The sequence below is a fragment of the Phoxinus phoxinus genome (genome assembly GCF_949152265.1).
Source record: "Phoxinus phoxinus genome assembly, chromosome: 17".
NCBI lineage: Eukaryota > Metazoa > Chordata > Actinopteri > Cypriniformes > Leuciscidae > Phoxinus > Phoxinus phoxinus.
In genome coordinates, this window is record NC_136892.1 from 19574064 (window position 1) to 19593487 (window position 19424).

Here is a 19424-nt window from a genome sequence, read left to right on the forward strand (position 1 = left end):
CTCTCTGCGTGGATGTTGATGCAAACTACATATAATGCCTCTCTAAGGAACAATTACTGTCATTAGGTACTTTGCTATAAAAGCTGTTGTTTTCGCCCTGTCAAAATGCATCTGTTCCAGTGTCACTGGATCGAACTCTCTTGACCCTGGTGTGTTGAGTGACTATAGAGTACAGATACATACCAGCCCATCACAACTTACAGGATACATCACCAACGTCACATATACACGACCGTGTGATACCAACAATTGTGCTATATTGTCAAGTCTATATACATTCTCTATATTAAGTGTAAAATAGTCATTTTTACATTGTATTTTCAGTAAACATTTTGAAGAGAATCTTGCTGAGCAAGTTAGTTAAAGTCAATTCTGTGGAACATAAAATATATTTTGAGAATAATTTGATAGTTTTGTCAGATAATGTCCACGGCTGCTTCCACGTACTTGCATCTAGAACAATAATGCTTTAGTGGATTGGATCTTGTCGAGACTAGACTTTTGTTCTTGGGAGTTCACATAACCCAAATAAAGACACAGAGGTGCAATTTCATGTCCATTGATATTTTACTAAAAAATGATCAAAATAAATATTTACAATTTTAACATATTAACCTAGTAAGGACACCACTTTCATCACAGCTTTAGAAACCATGGGGGAAAAAAACTAATGCCACTCTCCAGACACACTGAACTTCAATAAGCATCAGGATCATTGTGTGTGTGTGTGTGTGTGTGTGTTTGAGACAGAATGAGAGTAGAAGGCAGAGAGGAAAAAGAGGAGAGAAATACAACAAGAGACAAACATTGTGTGCTTGAGTAAAAGTCCATGTGTTTTTATCAAGATGTGGTGTTGTTGGAACAGGAGGAGCCGTAAATTGCACTTTCAGATTAAATGCAAGTTGAACAGAACTGGGCGGAGAAAGATTGATCCGTTTTCCACGATGGTGTCCTGAAGCTTTGAAATTGTCCATGTGCTGTCCTTCCGTCCAGATGTCCATTGCTACAGTTTCTGGAGAACATGCTAAAGGCCTGAATGAGGTTACACAGTGTTTTTCATAAAAAAGGCCAAAGCTGAACTCTGACAATGGCTCTCACGATACAAACAGTGTCTTCAGAGGCGGTCAGTAGAAAGAACACTTTCTATTCTATTGTATTTCTATACACATTTGCGCAATTGAGCTTGATTGGTTTCTCGTCCAATTGAATTTCTTTATAGCATTCATAAAGACGTCTGCTCTAAAATGAATGGACAAACATTTAAATACTTCTCAATATTTCCATTTTTTTCAGTAATCACATAAAATCAAAAATAAAATATGCTTCTGTGGCAAAAAAATAAAACAGTCTAGAGGGTACCATGGTCTATGACTGCACAGTGATTATGCAGGGCATGGCTTGGGAAAGAGCAGCGGCTGAGATGCACTGAGAGTGTGTGCCACATTCCCGAGAATCATGGGCGCATAGGTCACTGGCACTGATAACATGCCCATGTTATTAAATCCATAAAAGTTCATGTACATCTACATATATCAAATCATCTTTTGAATGTTTTCTAATCATTATTGCGATGAATCCTTTGTCTAAAGATGGTTTAAAAAGAGAATTACACTCTGTCCACTACAGAATTGGCTATTTACAAATTCGTTAAAAAGCAAGCGAGTTGTACAGTCTTCTATTTACAAAACGATGTAAATAATTTATTTTAGTTATGATTTTATAGAATATATATATATGAACTCTTCTTCACAGTTTATTTAATAAGTATTCATTAATACCATATCCATGTTAATAATACCCTCTTGGGCAAACAAATGCCCATTTTTAACGATGTTAAGATGTCGAGTTGCGGTGTTTCAGTTTGGCGAGGGTTATGGCAGAGTGTTAGAACGAGCAGCTCATTTTTTTTTTCTTCGCCAAACAGGCTAACAAGATTCAGTTGAGTTCACTGTTCTTTCTTCTCACCTGCTTCACCCTCAAAGGCAGCACGAGTTCTTTGAATGTACATGACGGAAACACAGAAGTCTTTGCGATAACCACCCTTCACTTGCGGTGGCACCTCGGGGTGTGTGAAGATCCTTTCGAAATCTACCTTGTCAGCACGATTGCTCAGCTTGGTGGCTTCATTGCTGTAGGGTCGGTTTTTCTGATGTCTGTTTTGCGGTCTTGTGGAGTTTAAGGCACTTGAACGTTTTTGGTTTTCACGGTAAGTCGGACGACACCAGAGCCAGTCCGGAGCTCTGCCGCAGAGAGGGGCCGGAGTGGACAGCCTTCGGGCAGTCGGGAGTCAGGACGCGCCCGTTCTCGCCCACGCTTCCCGTTATGGACAGGCGCGCCTTGTTCCGCATGGCTTCGGTGAAGGTGAGCTGCGCCGGGAGAGAAGAGACAAATTGGGGAGAGGGAGAACGGGAGTCAGCTGTGCGTACTTAAAAGCCAGAGCATTATTATTTGAATGAGTGCACATTATCAGCAAGCACATACAAAAACACCAGATTATGACACAGTTCAGCGATGAAGCATCTCAAATACATCTGGCATAGTCATTTGGAGCCAAACATTACTTGAAATTGACAACTAGGGGGTTTTCAAGACTATGCCTATGGTGAAATGATCGTCTTAAGCCTTGTTTAACTATTCTTCTTTACACGATAAAGAGAGGTTACCGCACTGGCGTGTGATTACAAACGTGTGCAGTCCAGGTATACCTCGGTCTTCAGCATGCACAAATGTGTGAATGCAAGTCTCCGACTCGGAGCACACGTGGAGGAGACAGAACAAGGACGTCACAAACACAAGAAGCTTTACCACGGGCTCACATACGGCAAGCTACGGCAGCGAAAACAGAGGAACTCCACTTACGACTGCCGGGCACCTACGTACATCTGACCTCCTACATCTCTACTCCTTCAGTGGCGTAGACGTTGTAACCCTCTCTATATGTGGCTAAACTCTGAGTGCTGTGGGTGGGACTGGGGCCTGGTGAGGGATGGGGGCTGGGGAGGGGGACAGGACTGGGGAGAGGAGAGGAAGAGGGGCGACGTTCAGACTGTTCCACCTTCATTCTCTTGGCTTCGTTTCGGGACTTGTAGCAGAACTCGATGAGGGCCACCAGCATGGCCAGGCCCAGGCCCCCGACCAGAATGTAGAAGACCCCAGCCACATTACTGAGGCTGAGGGCCTGTGAGCTCTTGTCCTGGATGCGAGAGGAAGGAAAGAAACAGGAAGACAGGAAGTTAATGGGGCGGGAGCAGAGCGCACGTACAAACACGCACACACACATTCAGAGCGCTAGTCTACGAATCTACTTGCTACCAAACACATTCCCATTCACACACACATTTACAATTTACAGACAAATCAATTCATATCCTCCCAATCAACCTTTCGCTTGCAGGCTAATCTGAAAAAGCTGATGTTTTTGTGGCGAATTCTGACAGGCATCAGTGCTTTGACAGCAATTTAAACAATTAATTTGTAATTAAAGGAGATGTTTTTCAATTTAATTTTTTGGCTAAGCTCTCAAATGGATCGCTAGCTCAATGTGCGATTACACACTGCGAGTTCTCCGAAACAGGATTTAACTTCTCGCTGTGTTTAAGCTTATCTCCACATGTGTCGCATTTCTCGCTTCACAAAAGTCAGGCTTGCTTGGCTTGTCATGCAAAAAGAAATCAATGGTACGCTCAGCTAAATAAACTTGGGACACCTTCAAAAAGCCCAGTCACTTCCATTCCTCTCAGGTACTAGGTATGTTATTAAAAACAAATATCTATTTAGACATTTAGTGTGGAGAAGCAGGGCATGCTGGAACTATCTTGGTGCACATCTGAAATCTCCCTACAGATGAGCATGCGCTAGATACTGGTGACTTTCTACCTCACTGAGCATTAGACAACAGTGATGGTCACAGACTGACCTTACTTCCCGAGTCCTTGGGTCCACACTCGCCCTTATCGTACCACCATTTGTTTTTCAGCTTGTCTAAGATGCCTGATTCGCTCAGTTTCAAAACGGCAAGGTTTACGGGGGTTCTTCAACCGCGCAGAGGAATGTAACACAAATAACATAAATAACATCATAGGACATGTTATTTTATGTTATTCACTCATAACAGCTGACACAGCAGTTGCACTGGCAAAGTGACCGAGCCAATGGTCCCGTTGTAATACATGTCTCTGCGCTCCGTTTAGGGGAACAGTGTTTTAGGGGCTGGCGCTGGAGCCACAGACATATGAACGGGACCTTGCTCCATCGCTTTAGGTAACGGGCGCATACTGCCACGGCCTTCTCTACTAATGCTGGAGGCAATTACTGTTAAACCACAACTATTGGAATATACCACAGGCACTAACCTTTCTGCATCCCTCTAACCGAGGTCATTACAGTTATGATTATTTGGTTTCATTCCAATCAGTTTTAGTCGTTACTTGTACATTTATCTTAATTTAGTTTCCGTTTAATTTTTGCTAGTACTTTGTTATAACTGCCTTTACCTCTGACTTTAGATCATGTCTTTAATACATATTCATAATGCGGCACTGCAGCCTCTTTCAAAAGGACAATAAATGTTCTCTGCATTCCTATAAAAAAATGCAGTGAATGCGCCTCAGGAGAATTACAGGAGCTGAAGAACACAACTACTTCAAAGGAGAAAAAGTTTCCTTGACGGGAAACGTGACGAACGACACGAGATCGGCGAGGGAATCTGTGCCCAGTATCCACGGCGAATATTTGTGCTCTGACAGTAATTGCGTTCCTCTCTCTTCAGGCTAAATAGGGTCAGGATGAAGGTCAGGTATGCGATTGCGCCCCGGCAGATGCTCCCGTTACAGAGGAAACTGTTTACCCGCGTTGGTTGACATAGTGGCTAACCTTCTCACCACCTCCTCCGCTGCCACACTCTCCTTTGTCGTACCACCACTTGTTTTTCAATTTGTCCAACAGGCCTTGTTCATTCAGTTTTAAAACTGCCAGGTTAACGGCACTTCTTGAAACGATAAAACATAGTTTGTCAGTAGCAGCAGTTTGTCATAGTTGAGCAGAATCCAATCAGGTTAAGTAAAGAAAGAAAGGGGTGGAAAGCTCTAGAGATTAGTCGCAGGTTCCCTCCCCACTTCCCCTTAGAAAACACAGAACCACGGAGGACAAACCTCTCTTTTCCTGTTTTCATGTTAATTCACACCAGCCTTATTTGTCTACCCATAATACACACCTCCAGATGGAGGAATGGAAAAATCAATATCTGTTCTTCGCTTTGAACCCCTCCTCCCCAACCCAAGCTATCCTTATTTCCCATCCTCACTAGACCGCTTTACTATGTACTCAATATTGCTGTGAGATGCACAGAGGGACCTCATGATATTGAATGCCTGTTACTTTCCCTATATGCTGCTTACAGACAGTTTAAATGAGCACTGAGGGTTTAAGCCTCTGAAAGTGCTGAATGAGTTTGATCCTATTCCCCAAACCCCTGCATTCCCACCTTTGGCTCAGCCACAAGGGAGCTGGCAATGCAATTCTGCTCCTAAACACCAGATTGCACCTTTCCCTGCAGTTCTTAGAATGCTTATAGTTTCTATAGGTAATGTTTTATAAATATAAGCATAGCCTTTTAATTAATGTAATGTTACGAACTTGCTATGTCACATACAATGCCGTCCAAAAGACCATAGAAAATCCTAAAACGTTATATTTCAATAAATAAATAAATAAATTTTTATGATGTGGACTTTTTGGACTCCATTGTATAAGTCTGATCTAGCTAATCTATGATCTATCTATGGTCAAATGTATATGATGGGAATGATTCAAGAGAGGTTTATCCTGAATGCAGTTTATCCTGAATGCAACATTAATAAACACACAGCCCACAGGAACAGAGAACGGGACAGGGAAAGAATGTAGTGAGACACATCTGAGCTGAGGAGGGGAAGAGAAAGAAGAGCATTAAGGGCACTGTGCTGTAGATCTGAAGCCGTGTGAATCTCCTGCACTGGTCTGACATCACAACAGCAGGAGAAAAGCTGCTACGCCATTGGATGCTCTTCCCCCCGGTATCAGGAGAAGAGTCAGACAGACCACGGTAACTCCTCAACAAAATGGCTGATCATGGGAGCTACCGTCATCTGTCATTGACTCTTCTCAGTACATTTCCTTTCTGTACATGCTTCATGCTATACTTTAGTGCTTTTTTTAAAGGGGTCATGAACTGAGAATTTTCCTTGATCTTTTGACAGTCAAGAGGTCATTATACTATAAAAATATTCTGCAAGTTTCAAAACTAAAAACGTCCTTGTTATTCCAGGCAAGAAAACGACAGGATCTCAAAAGTGGTGAGTCTAGTGACTTATGACATCATAGGGCAGCGAAAGACTGCATTTGCAGAATAATATCAACGCCTACGTCTACATCACCACGTCTTTGGCGCCGCCCACTGGAGCGTTTGAATAGTTACAAGAGAACGAGAAAAGATAGACAGGCCTGATCTGTGATCAATGATTTCTGATCATTGTAATTCGTGTAATTATTCAAATTCAGATTATCTTTCTCTCAAAATCGTTCAATACTGTTCATGCATCAGCAAATCAAGCTAGTGACTAAATTATCAACTTCACATCGTTTCTCTTAGTAGGATGAAAATAATCGTATTTAAACTGTGATTAAATTATATACAGAAAGCGATCAAAGAATGCTTCCTTTCCAATCGCCCAAGCTGTCAATCACACAGCTCGAGTTTGTCTGGAGACTTGCCAAAACTCGTTATGAAATCAATGATGCACAATGAAGCTCTTACTGTATTTACATCGTGTTTGCATTGTTATTTGGTGAGAGCATTTGTGAGAGTGCAGAAATTGTGTTGCAGTGATGAGATCACTTCATTCACTCGCTCAACAGACTGTCTTTCATCTGCTCAATGCTCATCAATACAACCTTTAATGTGTTGGGAATAGATCTAAATATAATGCTGAAATCATTACTTTTCATGATTTATTAATCTCGATAGCTGTAATAGTGAATACGTAGTAAAATATTTCGAGAGAGAGAGTTCCACATGTAATGCTAGCTATTTCATATGCAAATATGTCAGCCAATACACAGCAGCAGTGTATAACCCTAACCACAGCAGTGGCGTTTACACTGAAGTCTCACAGCAGATACGCCCCTTCAAACAGAGCGTTCAAATCAGAGGCGAAAATCAGGCTAGATTTTCATTAGACATTATAATGGCACCCCAGGAAATATGATGAAATAATAAAATAATCCAGTTCATGACCCCTTTAATGTCTGTACCTCCCAGTCTACGTGGGAAAGAGATTTAGGTAGCGTCAGACTAGGCAGAATATTCACAGGCTTGTCTGAAATTCACATTCTTTGTTAAACATCCAGACATTTCATCTCAAAAAGTCAGTGGCATTAACATGCATGCATTAGTTTGAAATTACTTGCGTGAGGCTACATAAAAAACAAAAAAACAAAAACAAAACATATAGCACTATGTATTCAAGACCTTTAACTGCACACAAGAACACACGAGAAAAGCAAAACAAAAGAAGAGAAAAATAGAAAAATAGGCACGCCAGGGAAGGTGGAATACCATAACAACACATGATATATTGTTATACTACTCCACCCACCTTAACTGTGAGCCCTTGGGCGTGGCCACCCCGTAGCCTTTGGAGTCCAGGTTGCCTCCCACTTTCATGGTGTCGCAGGGTTTGCGCTGCTCCGTGTACTCGTTCATTGTGGACTCCAGCAGAAAGGCGTACTTCCCTTTGGACTTTCTCACCCGTGCCACGCCCTCTCCCGTGGTCTTCGTGAACACCGTGGGCTCGGCCGACTTCATGTAGCTCCACATTTTCTCATAAACGGCGATCTTTGACCTCTGAAAGTTGGGGGGAAAGGTATAGAATGCCAGTGAAGTGTGCAGGGGAAGTGTGGAGGGTGCCGATTATTTAATTAGACATTGAATTACAGATCCGAGGTTCTCAGCCTTGTGGGATCGTGGGAGATTTTCATCAATGTATCTCATTGAACATTTATAAATGAACAAACTCATCTATGAATTATAAATTAATATACACTTCAATTAATATACCGTTCAAAATTGAGGTTACTAAGATTGTTTAGAATACACTTATTCAGCAAGGACACATTAAATTGATCAAAAGTGACAGTAAAACATTTATAATAATAATAATATTACAAAATATTTTAATTTTTACTCTTGAACTTTGTATTCATCAAACAATCCTTTTCAACATTGATAAACATTTCTTGAGGAGAAAATCAGCATATTAGAATGATTTTTGAAGGATCATGTGACACTGAAGATCACAGGAATAAATTACATTTATTTTAAATTGAAATTATATTTTACTGTAGCAGCCTTGTTGAGCAAAAGAGACTTCTTTAAAACACCAAAAAATTACAGAACCCAATTTTTGAATGACTGTATCTATTAATATATACAGTACATCCTATTAAACTCAAATAACTTAAGGTTTTTCAAGTGTAATTTTTATGTTCATAGGCCATATATATATATATATATATATATATATATATATATATATATATAATTTTTTACATTAAATATTGTCAAATGTAGGCTTTCTTGTTTGCCAGTTTTGTAATTATACATATAAGATAGCATAAAGTTTAATTCTGTGATGTGGTATTTTTTTTAAGAGTTGCGAACCAAAAAAGTTGTGGACTGAGAACCCCTGGTATACTTTATAATTAAAAACATATTTTCTAAGCTTGGTTTATTAATCTGTGGCATTTCACTAAATCTCTTTTTTCTTCTAATACAGCACTAGTCTTCTCGTTTTGGAGTCATTTATTCATTTCACCTCCCTTAACAAAACACTGCCGCCCTCCCCTCAACCCATTAGCTTTGCCCACTCACCCTGAAGAACTCTTTGGTGGAGCCTGAGTCAAGAGTACCATACGCTATGTCTGTCTGCTTGGCCAGGTCCTCAGCGCTCTCAATGGGCGACACCATCCTCTCCACAGTGAGGAAAGCAGCCAGGTTGGCTGTGTAGGAGGAGATGATGATGAGGGTGAAAAACCACCACACTCCACCCACGATGCGTCCAGATAGAGACCTACACCGCCGGGAAGGGAGAGAGTGGAGAGGAAAATGACCATTCAAGGAGAGTTTGAAGGAGAGTTAAATGACAGTACAATGAAAGAAAGGATAACAATGGGAAAAAAAGAAGGTTAAAGGAGAAAAATGTGAGGAAATTGAGGAAAGCAGGAGGAGAAAAGGAGAGAAATGTTTTGTCAGAAACATCTGTTAACTTTTAACCATTTAACAATTATATAAAAAAAAAACCTATTGAATTAAAATAAAATTTTAAGCAATTGTTTGTTCAAAAAACATGTGTGATGTTATTTCTTCCATGTACACTATTGTTTAAAAGTAATGTTTTAAAAAAAAGAAATTTTCTTTGAATACTTTTATTCAGTAGACACTAAATTGACCACGGGCACGTTTACACGACAACGATGTACAGCAAACTGAAAAGGTCATCAAAATGATCCCCATTCACACGGATACGCGAAAAACGACCAAAAACACTGTCCAGACAAGTAGTTGGCGATGTCACTTTGTAAAGAAAGACTACGCGCATGCGCAAATACGCATTCAAACAGGCGCACCTATAGACTAAACACGGAACACGCATGTGCATGCCGTCACCGTTCTCACAGATTACTTTGAAACCTGTTTTCAAACGTTTGCTTTTTTAGGCCACCAAAACGCCATTGTCGTATAAATGAGCAGCTAAAATGCATACAAAGTTTTCTGTTTTTAGTTGAAAACAGTGTCGAGTAAACGGCCCCCGAAAGTGAGAGTAAGACAATTACAATGTTACAAAAGATTTCTATTTTAAATAAATGCTGTTATTCTTTCTATCCATAAAAAATCCTGAAAAAAATTAAGACATGATGGTGAGTTAATAAATAACAAAAACATTTTGCTGAACTTTTCTTTTCAAAATCTATGGAAGCTTGTTTCCGCCACAGAATAAAAAATAAAAAAGGTAATTGCAACTTTTTATCTCGCAATTCAGGCTTTTTTTCTCTCACAATTGCGAGTTTACATCTTATAAAGACTTATGAAGTCAGAATTGTGAGATATAAAGTCGAGTTTATTTCTTGCAAATTCTTGCGATTTTATATCATGCAATTCTGACATTATATCTAGCAATTCTGAGTAACTAGTGCAAAGTGCCTGTGCAAAATCAGTTTTTGTGTGTGTTTTTAGTAATTGTTGGTTTGGTATGTTGGAGTTGCTGAATAGCCTAGGCTGTGAACGCATTGAATAGGATATGTTTAGTTGGTGAATAGCATAGGCTACTATTACACAGTAGCGACAACGTTAAGCGCACCCCAATGAAATATTCAGAAGTAAACAGCGTATCTGACTTACAGATTCAGTTAACATCCACAAATGAATAAGCGCAATGATTGAGGGAGCAAGCTACACAGTGAAGAAAATGCTACTTAAGCTCCGCTGCTTTCTTCGAGAAAACACTACTTAAGCTCCGCTGCTTTCTCGGTGTGAGAAGGGGAGTGGCCACTCAGTGTGCAGTGTGATTGGGGGAGTGGCCACTCAGTGTGCAGTGTGATTGGGGGAGTGGCCACTCAGTGTGCAGTGTGAGAAGGGGAGTGGCCACTCAGTGTGCAGTGTGAGAAGGGGAGTGGCCACTCAGTGTGCAGTGTGAGAAGGGGAGTGGCCACTCAGTGTGCAGTGTGAGAAGGGGAGTGGCCACTCAGTGTGCAGTGTGAGAAGAGGAGTGGCCACTCAGTGTGCAGTGTGAGAAGGGGTGTGGCCACTCAGTGTGCAGTGTGAGAAGGGGAGTGGCCACTCATTGTGCAGTGTGAGAAGGGGAGTGGCCACTCAGTGTGCAGTGTGAGAAGAGGAGTGGCCACTCAGTGTGCAGTGTGAGAAGGGGAGTGGCCACTCAGTGTGCAGTGTGAGAAGAGGAGTGGCCACTCATTGTGCAGTGTGAGAAGGGGTGTGGCCACTCAGTGTGCAGTGTGAGAAGAGGAGTGGCCACTCAGTGTGCAGTGTGAGAAGGGGTGTGGCCACTCAGTGTGCAGTGTGAGAAGGGGAGTGGCCACTCAGTGTGCAGTGTGAGAAGGGGAGTGGCCACTCAGTGTGCAGTGTGAGAAGGGGAGTGGCCACTCAGTGTGCAGTGTGACAAGGGGTGTGGCCACTCAGTGTGCAGTGTGAGAAGGGGTGTGGCCACTCAGTGTGCAGTGAGAGGGCGAGTGGCCACTCAGTGTGCAGTGAGAGGGGGTGTGGCCACTCAGTGTGCAGTGTGAGAAGGGGAGTGGCCACTCAGTGTGCAGTGTGAGAAGGGGAGTGGCCAAAAAAGTCAGAATTGCAAGATGTAAAATAGTCAAATAAAAAGTCGCAATTATCCTAAAAAAATGTTTATTATGTGGCAGAAACAAACTTCCATAAAATTCAGGTAACCAGTAGTTCCTCTATTGTGACCCTACAGAAGATACTGTAGATCTTCAGTACATTATAGTATAAAACTCAGTCTGTCAAAACAGTCTTTCAGTGCAGAGATCTTTTAATTGACTGTGTAGGTGAGGGTCTCCTCCACTAAAAGGGAGATCTCTCCGACTGGTTGCCATGAAGACAGATTGGCTATTTAGAGTGGGCTGGCAGGAACGTCAACCATGATGGGGGCGAAGTGCTAAATCCCAACGCTGTTTAAATTCTCACCTCACCCTGATCATGCATATCAGTTTACAGGATTTCATTGTGAATTTATGCAGGCCTGTTTAGCTTTTTTCCACTGACAAGGAAACATTCCTGTGTTAAGACGCAGTGGTTATAATAATTAGCTTTTAAGAATAGACTCAAGGTGGGCCGTCACCCTCCTGAGGTTTGAATCAGAGAACACCGTGTAACTTAAAATCCAAGAGAATTAGTCACTGCTAAACACCAACCTGCATGCAGACGCACCATTCAGGCCTGGTGACGTCCGGGTATCAGATGTGCCGGGGCTCGCGCTAACAGCGGCTAATCGATTTGACTTCATGAGACAAAGGCAATTTAATAAGAGCCTAAATTGAGTGGACGCGCAACCAGTGAGTCACCCCTCGGCCCGCACTGATGCCCTGCCGCTTGGCATACAGTATCATTCATAAAGACATATGATCTATGAACAAATAGGAATTCTCTCTGGTCCTCATAATGTCATTTCTTGTAATACAGACCCTCTGATCACAGCTCAATGATAAGAATCAAACCGTCTCTGTGGATTTCACGCATACTCACAAGCACAAAATAAGCAAACTATTACCAGTGTATCCCTCAAAGCAGCTTATTATCAAAGCAGTGCCATTAGAGCTGTGAAACGGGATGTGTTACTGTCAGGGAGACTGCGCATTACTCACTACGCCGCTTTCATGCAGATTTCTCGTCGAGAAGAACACATCAGCATGTGTGTATTTGAGCAAAAGAATGCTTGGTGAATTTAAATGACATTCTGAAAGGTTTGTAGAGGTGTACCCGGGTAGACTCGTGGAGGGAGTCAAAGACAGAGAGAGTCGGGAGAGAAAGGAATGGAGAGACCTTGACATGCCGTAGATAAATGGAAAGGTCACTGCCCGCAGCCACAGTGAGGCTCCAGCATTTTATTTATTCATGGCTTCCTCTCTACTGCTCTGATTAAGATTTAATACCTGCAAATCAATTTCTCCATGCATGAGACTAGAGTCATTCACAATCATACTCCACATTACTGATCTGCGCTTCCACTGGCAAATTGGAAAAATAAAAAAGCAAGCTCTTACATTAGCTCATTAAAAATACATCCATTCCTATTTGGGAGCAATTTCTGTCTCTTGGAATTGTCGTATACAGCATGTGGCGTCTTCAAACACCTGGATGTCTCAGTATGGCCTAAACTTTAATGTGTTACTTAGAAATTGCGCTACGCTAAAACAGTTTCTCATTGAGAATAGAAGGTATGTTTTACATTGGAATTGGTCAAGTATTTATGTCTGTATGCATTTTACAAAGGCTGTATCAGAGATTTTAAAACGATTTGATGTCAAGAATCCTTGAATTTGATGATGCACTTTCTAAAAATAAAATAAAATGATCAACACTACTGTCCAAAAACTTGGGGTCTATAAGACTATCTGATGTTTTTAAAAGAAATATCTTCTGCTCACCAAGGCTGCATTTATTTGATCAAAAACACAGTACATTATGAAATATTACTGTAATTTATGTAATTTTCTATTTTAATATATTATAAATGTAATGTATTCCTATGACGGCAAAGCTGAATTGTCAGCATCATTACTGCAGTCTTCAGTCACATGATCCTTCAGAAATCATTCTCATATGCTGATTTGCTGCTCAAGAAACTTGTCTTATTATTATCAGTTGAAAACAGCTGTGCTGATTAATAGATTTTTTCAGGATTCCTTGATGAATATAAAGTTCAAAAGAACACTATTTATTTTAATCAATTTAATACATCCTTGCTAAATAAAAGTATTAATTTCCTTTTAAAAAACTGACCTTTTAGGCTTGTAGGCTTCTTACTGACCCTAAACTTTTGAATGTTAGTGTATATATTTTTATATGCATAACCCATTTATACGTATCTGCATGATAAATTATAACTTGAACTTTATATAATATTTAATATCATCAATATTAATAATGCAATAATAAAAAAACAACAACATAAAAATACACTTTGTTATATCTTTTTCTTTTCCATAAAATTTTTCGGTGGAACTTCTAGCGTTCCCTTTGTGGCTGCCTGGGCCTCCTAGGCTATATCACTCACTTTTGCATTTCATGACTTTTTAATGTGTATTTACTCAAGAATCAAAACCGCTGGAAACAATGCTTCTTCTCCCCTGAGTGTTCCATTTCTGACGAAAATTGTCAGTAACACTTTAGTTTAGGATCCTATTCTCACTATTAACTACCGTAGTTGCTTATTAGCATACATATTACTAGGATATTGGCTGTTTATTAGTAATTATAAAACACATATTAATGCCTTATTCTCTTATTCTGCATCTACATCCCTTAATCCAACCCAGTACCCAAACTTAACAACTACTTTACTAACTATTAATAAGCAGTAATTAGAAGTTTATTGAGGCAAAAGTAGTAGTTAATAGTTAGTTAATAGTGCGAATTGGAACCTAAACTAAAGTGTGACCAAACTGTCTTAACAGCTGTCCTTTTTATTCTCAATGGCATGCACAACAAAAAAAACAAAAAAACAAGATTTACACCAGACTTTCACAGACTGCGATGACGCATTTTAACGGTCATCAGCATCATAAATCCTGCAAAGTTTTTTATATTTTAATTTTTATATATATGTACATTTATAACCATATATTTTGTATCATATTTAATCAAATTACAAAATAAATAAACAGTTAACGCTGTTGTGAGGGTGTTTCTAATACAGCGGCTGTGAGGGTAACGGTCAAATTGACATAATTCTCTCGTCTGACTGCCATTATCAATCTGTCTATTTTTTCCCCCCTCTTTTTGAAAGTTGTGAAAACACTATTGTGGAGTTTTACTTTAGCTTTTTAAAGCAAATGGGAACACAAAAAATATATGTAATGTGTTCTCTCATTCACCGCTATAAAAGTTTACCCAACTATGATGACTTCCGCTTCTGAGAAACCCGTAAATGTGAAAAGGGTCTATTGTCATGACAACAGCTGAATTTAGGGCGCTTGCACCTGTGAGTTCAAGGGGCGAGAAATCCACCGCTGCTCTGAGACAACTGACAAATTATTGTCCACTACAAATACTTAAGTTTGACTGGATTCCACTAAAGAACCAAAAGCTTTTAGAAAATTAATCCAAACGTCACTGATAACCATGACACACACTCTCTAGTCTAGAACAATACCCATCATGGCAAGCTCCTACAATGCATGTCATGTGCACAATGCCCCTATTGCTTCTAACATGGAGAAAAGAGAGGAATTCAACTGCACTTGTCTGTAAAAAAAAAAGAATTATGAAAAAACTAGCGTTATCTTGTTTGAAAAGGTCAGATTTAATGGCATTACTTGTGGCATCATCTGACTAGGTCACATGCATTTCTTGTAATGCAGCACATATCACATGCTATTTCAGGGATGCGTTTCATCCGTATATAGTCATAAATCTAAAAAGGTAATTACAGTTCAAGGGTATCAACTTTTATCCCAGAGTGTCTTATGTAGATAAATGATTTGTGGGCAGAAACGATCATTTTGGCATGGAGAAAACCTGGGGCAAAGCTTCCTCTGCTGTAGCGTAATCTCCTTTCTCTCATTTCCGTCACTGTTACAGCACTGGCCTGGTGAGTCAATCATATCCTTACATCACTCCCATGATCTCTCTTTCCTTCTAGCCCTACAATCGTTCCCAAGCCATCTGAGGAATAAAAGAAGTCAGTGAATAGAGGCAATTACGGGAGCAAGATCGACCATAAAACACAAAAGTAGGGACAGAAGAAGAAAGCAAGAGAGAGAGGGGGATAGAGAGAGACAAAGAAGGGAAAAAAAAGGAAAAGAAAAGTGTTCTTTGACATACCAGGAAAAGAGAGAGAGATGTTTGTAAAACGAGAGATGAAACCCTGTCATAGGTACTGAGAAAAAAAAGATTTTTTTTTTACCAACAGCAACATCACATTTTCCATACATCCCATCCTTTTACAGTATATCCAGTTAAGTACATGCTACACCTGCAAACACAAGCATTCTTAAAAACATTCGTCAGCTTCACACACACTTCAATAAATATTACCCAGCCAGTGCAACCGAAGCACTTCAAGGACTTGACACTTCAAGAAAAGGCTTATCGGAAGGTTTTATAACTCGCGACACAATCTTACAAGCAGCATACCGAACCTATGACTATCATTAGCATATCTTAATTCCCCGCTCATCCCGTGATGCAATTCCATTCACCGAGGCTGCATGTGTTCGAATCTGAAAATTAGTTTTTTTTAATCTTCCCATGTCTGATAGGGTCCGCTGCCCACATGCATTACAACTACAAAATCACTGCAGTAGCGCACACGCCAGATGCTGGCTGTTTCCGAGGCCCAGGAAGATGCTCTACCTGTCTGCTGATGACACCTGCCAGCCCGCCTGAGCCAAAAACACGACAGGGAAAACAGGCAAGAGTTATGACCCTGTCCGGCCCCATCACACAACACGCTCTCAGCATTTTCATACCCCATCATTCCCACATGATCCTCATCAATCATCTCCCCTACAAACTGTGAACAAGAAGTATACTGTACATGTAATAGAGTGGTGCTGAATAAAACTGAATTAATTACAAGCGGATTGACTGTAAAACATTATAATAATAAAATAAAATGCCTCAAAATGGCAAAATCAATGCCTCAATCTACCAGTGCAGTGAATCAATATTTCAATGGTAAATGATTCAAGGTCAAACTGTGCACTGTCGTTTCACACCACCAAAGCTGAAGTGTATCATTTCTGCACTTCTAGCATCACAAAAATAGAATATAATTACGTATAACAAACTTTTCTTAAAACAAATATGATGATCCACTTGTTAAAATATAAAGGCAGCAATACAGTATCTTCCTGTATAAAGATTAATTAATACTGTGAGAAATTTTTTTAAGTCTGATATTATGACGACAGACAGCTTTCATTCTACACAGTTTTTGTGTAGTTTTTTTCATTCTACTAAATCCCAAAAAATAACAATAACAACAACGACAACAAAATATTATTATTATTATTAGTACCAGTATTATATTACTAAATCTGAAATGAATAATAATAATAATAATATTAGTAATAGAGTGCTAATAATAGTAATAACAACAACAACAATTAAACATTACTGTTTTCCTGTATAAAACTACTTATATTAACTAAAATATTAATTGTGATATTATGAAGACAACATCTTGATTAAAAACTGAATCTGGAAAACATGTACCGGTACTTTTCATTGTATTAAATGTGTATCTTTTTTCTACACTAACAGGATGGTGAAAAACTACAAACGTTTTTCACAAAAAAACATGTGCTACTTTGGTTTTATGTGCTATTTCTTACGGTTCAAAACTTGCCCTCCTAGCAACTGCTTGGAAAGTTCACAGAGCCCAGTTTGAAAGCCGCTGTCTTAGACTATAAACTGTCCTGTGACAGATGGGTTTGGCTCCATTATGCTCCAAGAAAATGAAATGTGAAAATGAATATCAAATCAATCAGTACAGTGCTGTGGGATAGGACAAAGTATTTTACCATCAAAAAATTACACACTTTAGCAGTTAAATATGCATAAAGCCCATAAAGTGCTTAAGAAAAAGAAAGCAAATCTGCACATTTGAATAACCAGTAGGCTATTAGACAGGGAAGAGGAGGAGGAGAAGGAAAGGACAAGTACCGGCTCCCGGGTAACGCTGCTGTGCAACTGCGTCATCTTGTCTAAATCAAGAACACTGAGGTAAAGGCACATGCTGACTAAAGAGAATTAATGGCATGTACTAAAGAAAATGAATGGAAGAGCTCTTTTCTGCGTTTTTTCACCGCTTATTAGCTCCTATCCAATTCATGAATCCTTATTAGTTGTATGCAAAAACGATGAAGTGCATGATTCTTATAAGTCCTAAATGGGTCCTCTTAAGCCAAATCTAAAACCATAGGCCCTCTACAGCACTGTGATGTTCAGGCTATAGAGCAGTGAAGATAGACACTATGGTTTTGATGGCTCTTTAAGTACCTGCTGTCTTCCTCCATGTGCTGTGCTTTTTACTGCTCTTCTCTTCCCCTTGGCCTGTCATGAGTGATTTCTTATCTGGTGGGGGCTGAAAAATAAAGCCTGTTTTTTTTTCTCTCTTCTCTTGATAACACTTCTTAAAGAGCTCTATCGTGGTCATGCAGGTGCTTATAACACAGAGAAAAGAGTGTGTGTGTGAGTGAGAGCCAGCGCCGCAGCGAGCCCAATGTTTTAAACCCGCAGGCGAAGGAAGGAGCAAGAGACAAATAACAAAAACAAACTGCCACACAGAGTAACGATGAATGACTAGCACATTTCCCGTGAGATTTGAGAAGTAGCCGGCAGGACAGACGGACGATATGGGGACATCAACGGCACATAGCAATGGGGCAATGAACGATCGCATTGTTCCGGAGCACACCGGACCGCCCACTGGCTTCACTAACGGTGAAATTCATCAAGGTGCAAAGTGGGATGACACCTCAATAACTTACTGAGAAACAGGTGAGACAAGGTGATGTATTCAGTAAATACAGAGTAAGTTTCAAGGGATAATTCACCCAAAAATAACAATTCAAAACCTGTTTGACTTTTTTCTGTGGAACACAAAACAAGATATTTTGAGGAATGTTTCAACTCATTTTGTCCATACAATGAAAGTCAATGGGGTCCAAAACAACATTGGACTCCACTAAATTTCTTTAAATGGATAATGGATATTCCCCAAAATATTGTGTTTTTAGAACATATAATTTTTGGGTGAACTGCCTTTTTTATACTGACACTTGCTACATACAAATGGAACATGACCACATCAGTAAACACGTTTACATGCACTCCATTCGATTTCAGTTGAAGTACAACTACAATTATTTGTCATGTATTTAATTCTTCAAATATTGTGTCATGTACACTACCATTTAAAAGTTTGGTGTTGTAAGATGTATTAATGTTTTTGAAATAAGTCTCCCTTCTGATCACCAAGGCAGCATTTTATTGATCAAAATACAATAAAAACAGTAACATTGTGAAATATTACTACAAATTAATTTTTTTATAATTTATTTCCTATTGATGACAGAGCTGAATTTTCAGCATCATTACTCCAGTTTTCAGTGTCACGTGATCCTTCAGAAATCATTCTAATATCCTGACTTGGTGCTTAAGAAACATTTATTAAAAAACAGTTGAAAATTTTTTAAATATTATGTGCTGCTTAATATTTTTTGTGGAAACCGACAGATATTTTTTAGCATTCTTTGATGAATAAAAAAGTTCAAAAGAAAAATAGTTTGAAACATTATAAAAGTCCTTGTCACTTTTGATCAATTTAAAAATTTGCTGAATAAAAGTTTTAATTTGAGCAAAAAAAGTAATATCTTACTGACTTTTGAATGGTAGTGTATACTTGGAAAGACAGCAGCTCAACTACAAAAAACACAGTAGCTGGATTATAATTGTGCATGTAAATGTTCTTAGTGATGCCGGTTGTGATTGGTTGTTTTCCCGCTCCCCAAAGATCCAAAGCAGATACAGTGAATAAACACTTGTTATTGAGTGTTAATGCAAGTTCTCCCACTTGGCTTGCCTGTGTGTTCTTTAATTCAGACTCGGACAAAACTCGTCATCAAATCACTATGGA

General features: G+C 39.5%; 1 protein-coding gene across 5 annotated transcripts in view; it reads right to left on the minus strand.

Moving 5' to 3' along the window:
* Window positions 1-544: 544 nt before the first annotated feature.
* gria4b (glutamate receptor, ionotropic, AMPA 4b) overlaps window positions 545-19424 on the minus strand; it is a 103135-nt gene continuing 84255 nt past the window's right edge. For 3 of the 5 annotated variants that reach the window (XM_079586842.1, XM_079586841.1, XM_079586843.1), the window contains 5 exons: window positions 8909-9107; window positions 7635-7882; window positions 4873-4987; window positions 3056-3193; window positions 545-2366 (listed from right to left, as the gene is read on the minus strand). In XM_079586842.1, coding sequence (XP_079442968.1) covers window positions 2202-2366; window positions 3056-3193; window positions 4873-4987; window positions 7635-7882; window positions 8909-9107 — 865 coding nt within the window. In that variant the 3' untranslated portion in view covers window positions 545-2201. Of the gene's footprint in view, window positions 2367-2859; window positions 3194-3916; window positions 4032-4872; window positions 4988-7634; window positions 7883-8908; window positions 9108-19424 lie in introns of all 5 variants that reach the window. The other 2 variants (XM_079586845.1, XM_079586840.1) reach the window with 2 other exon arrangements.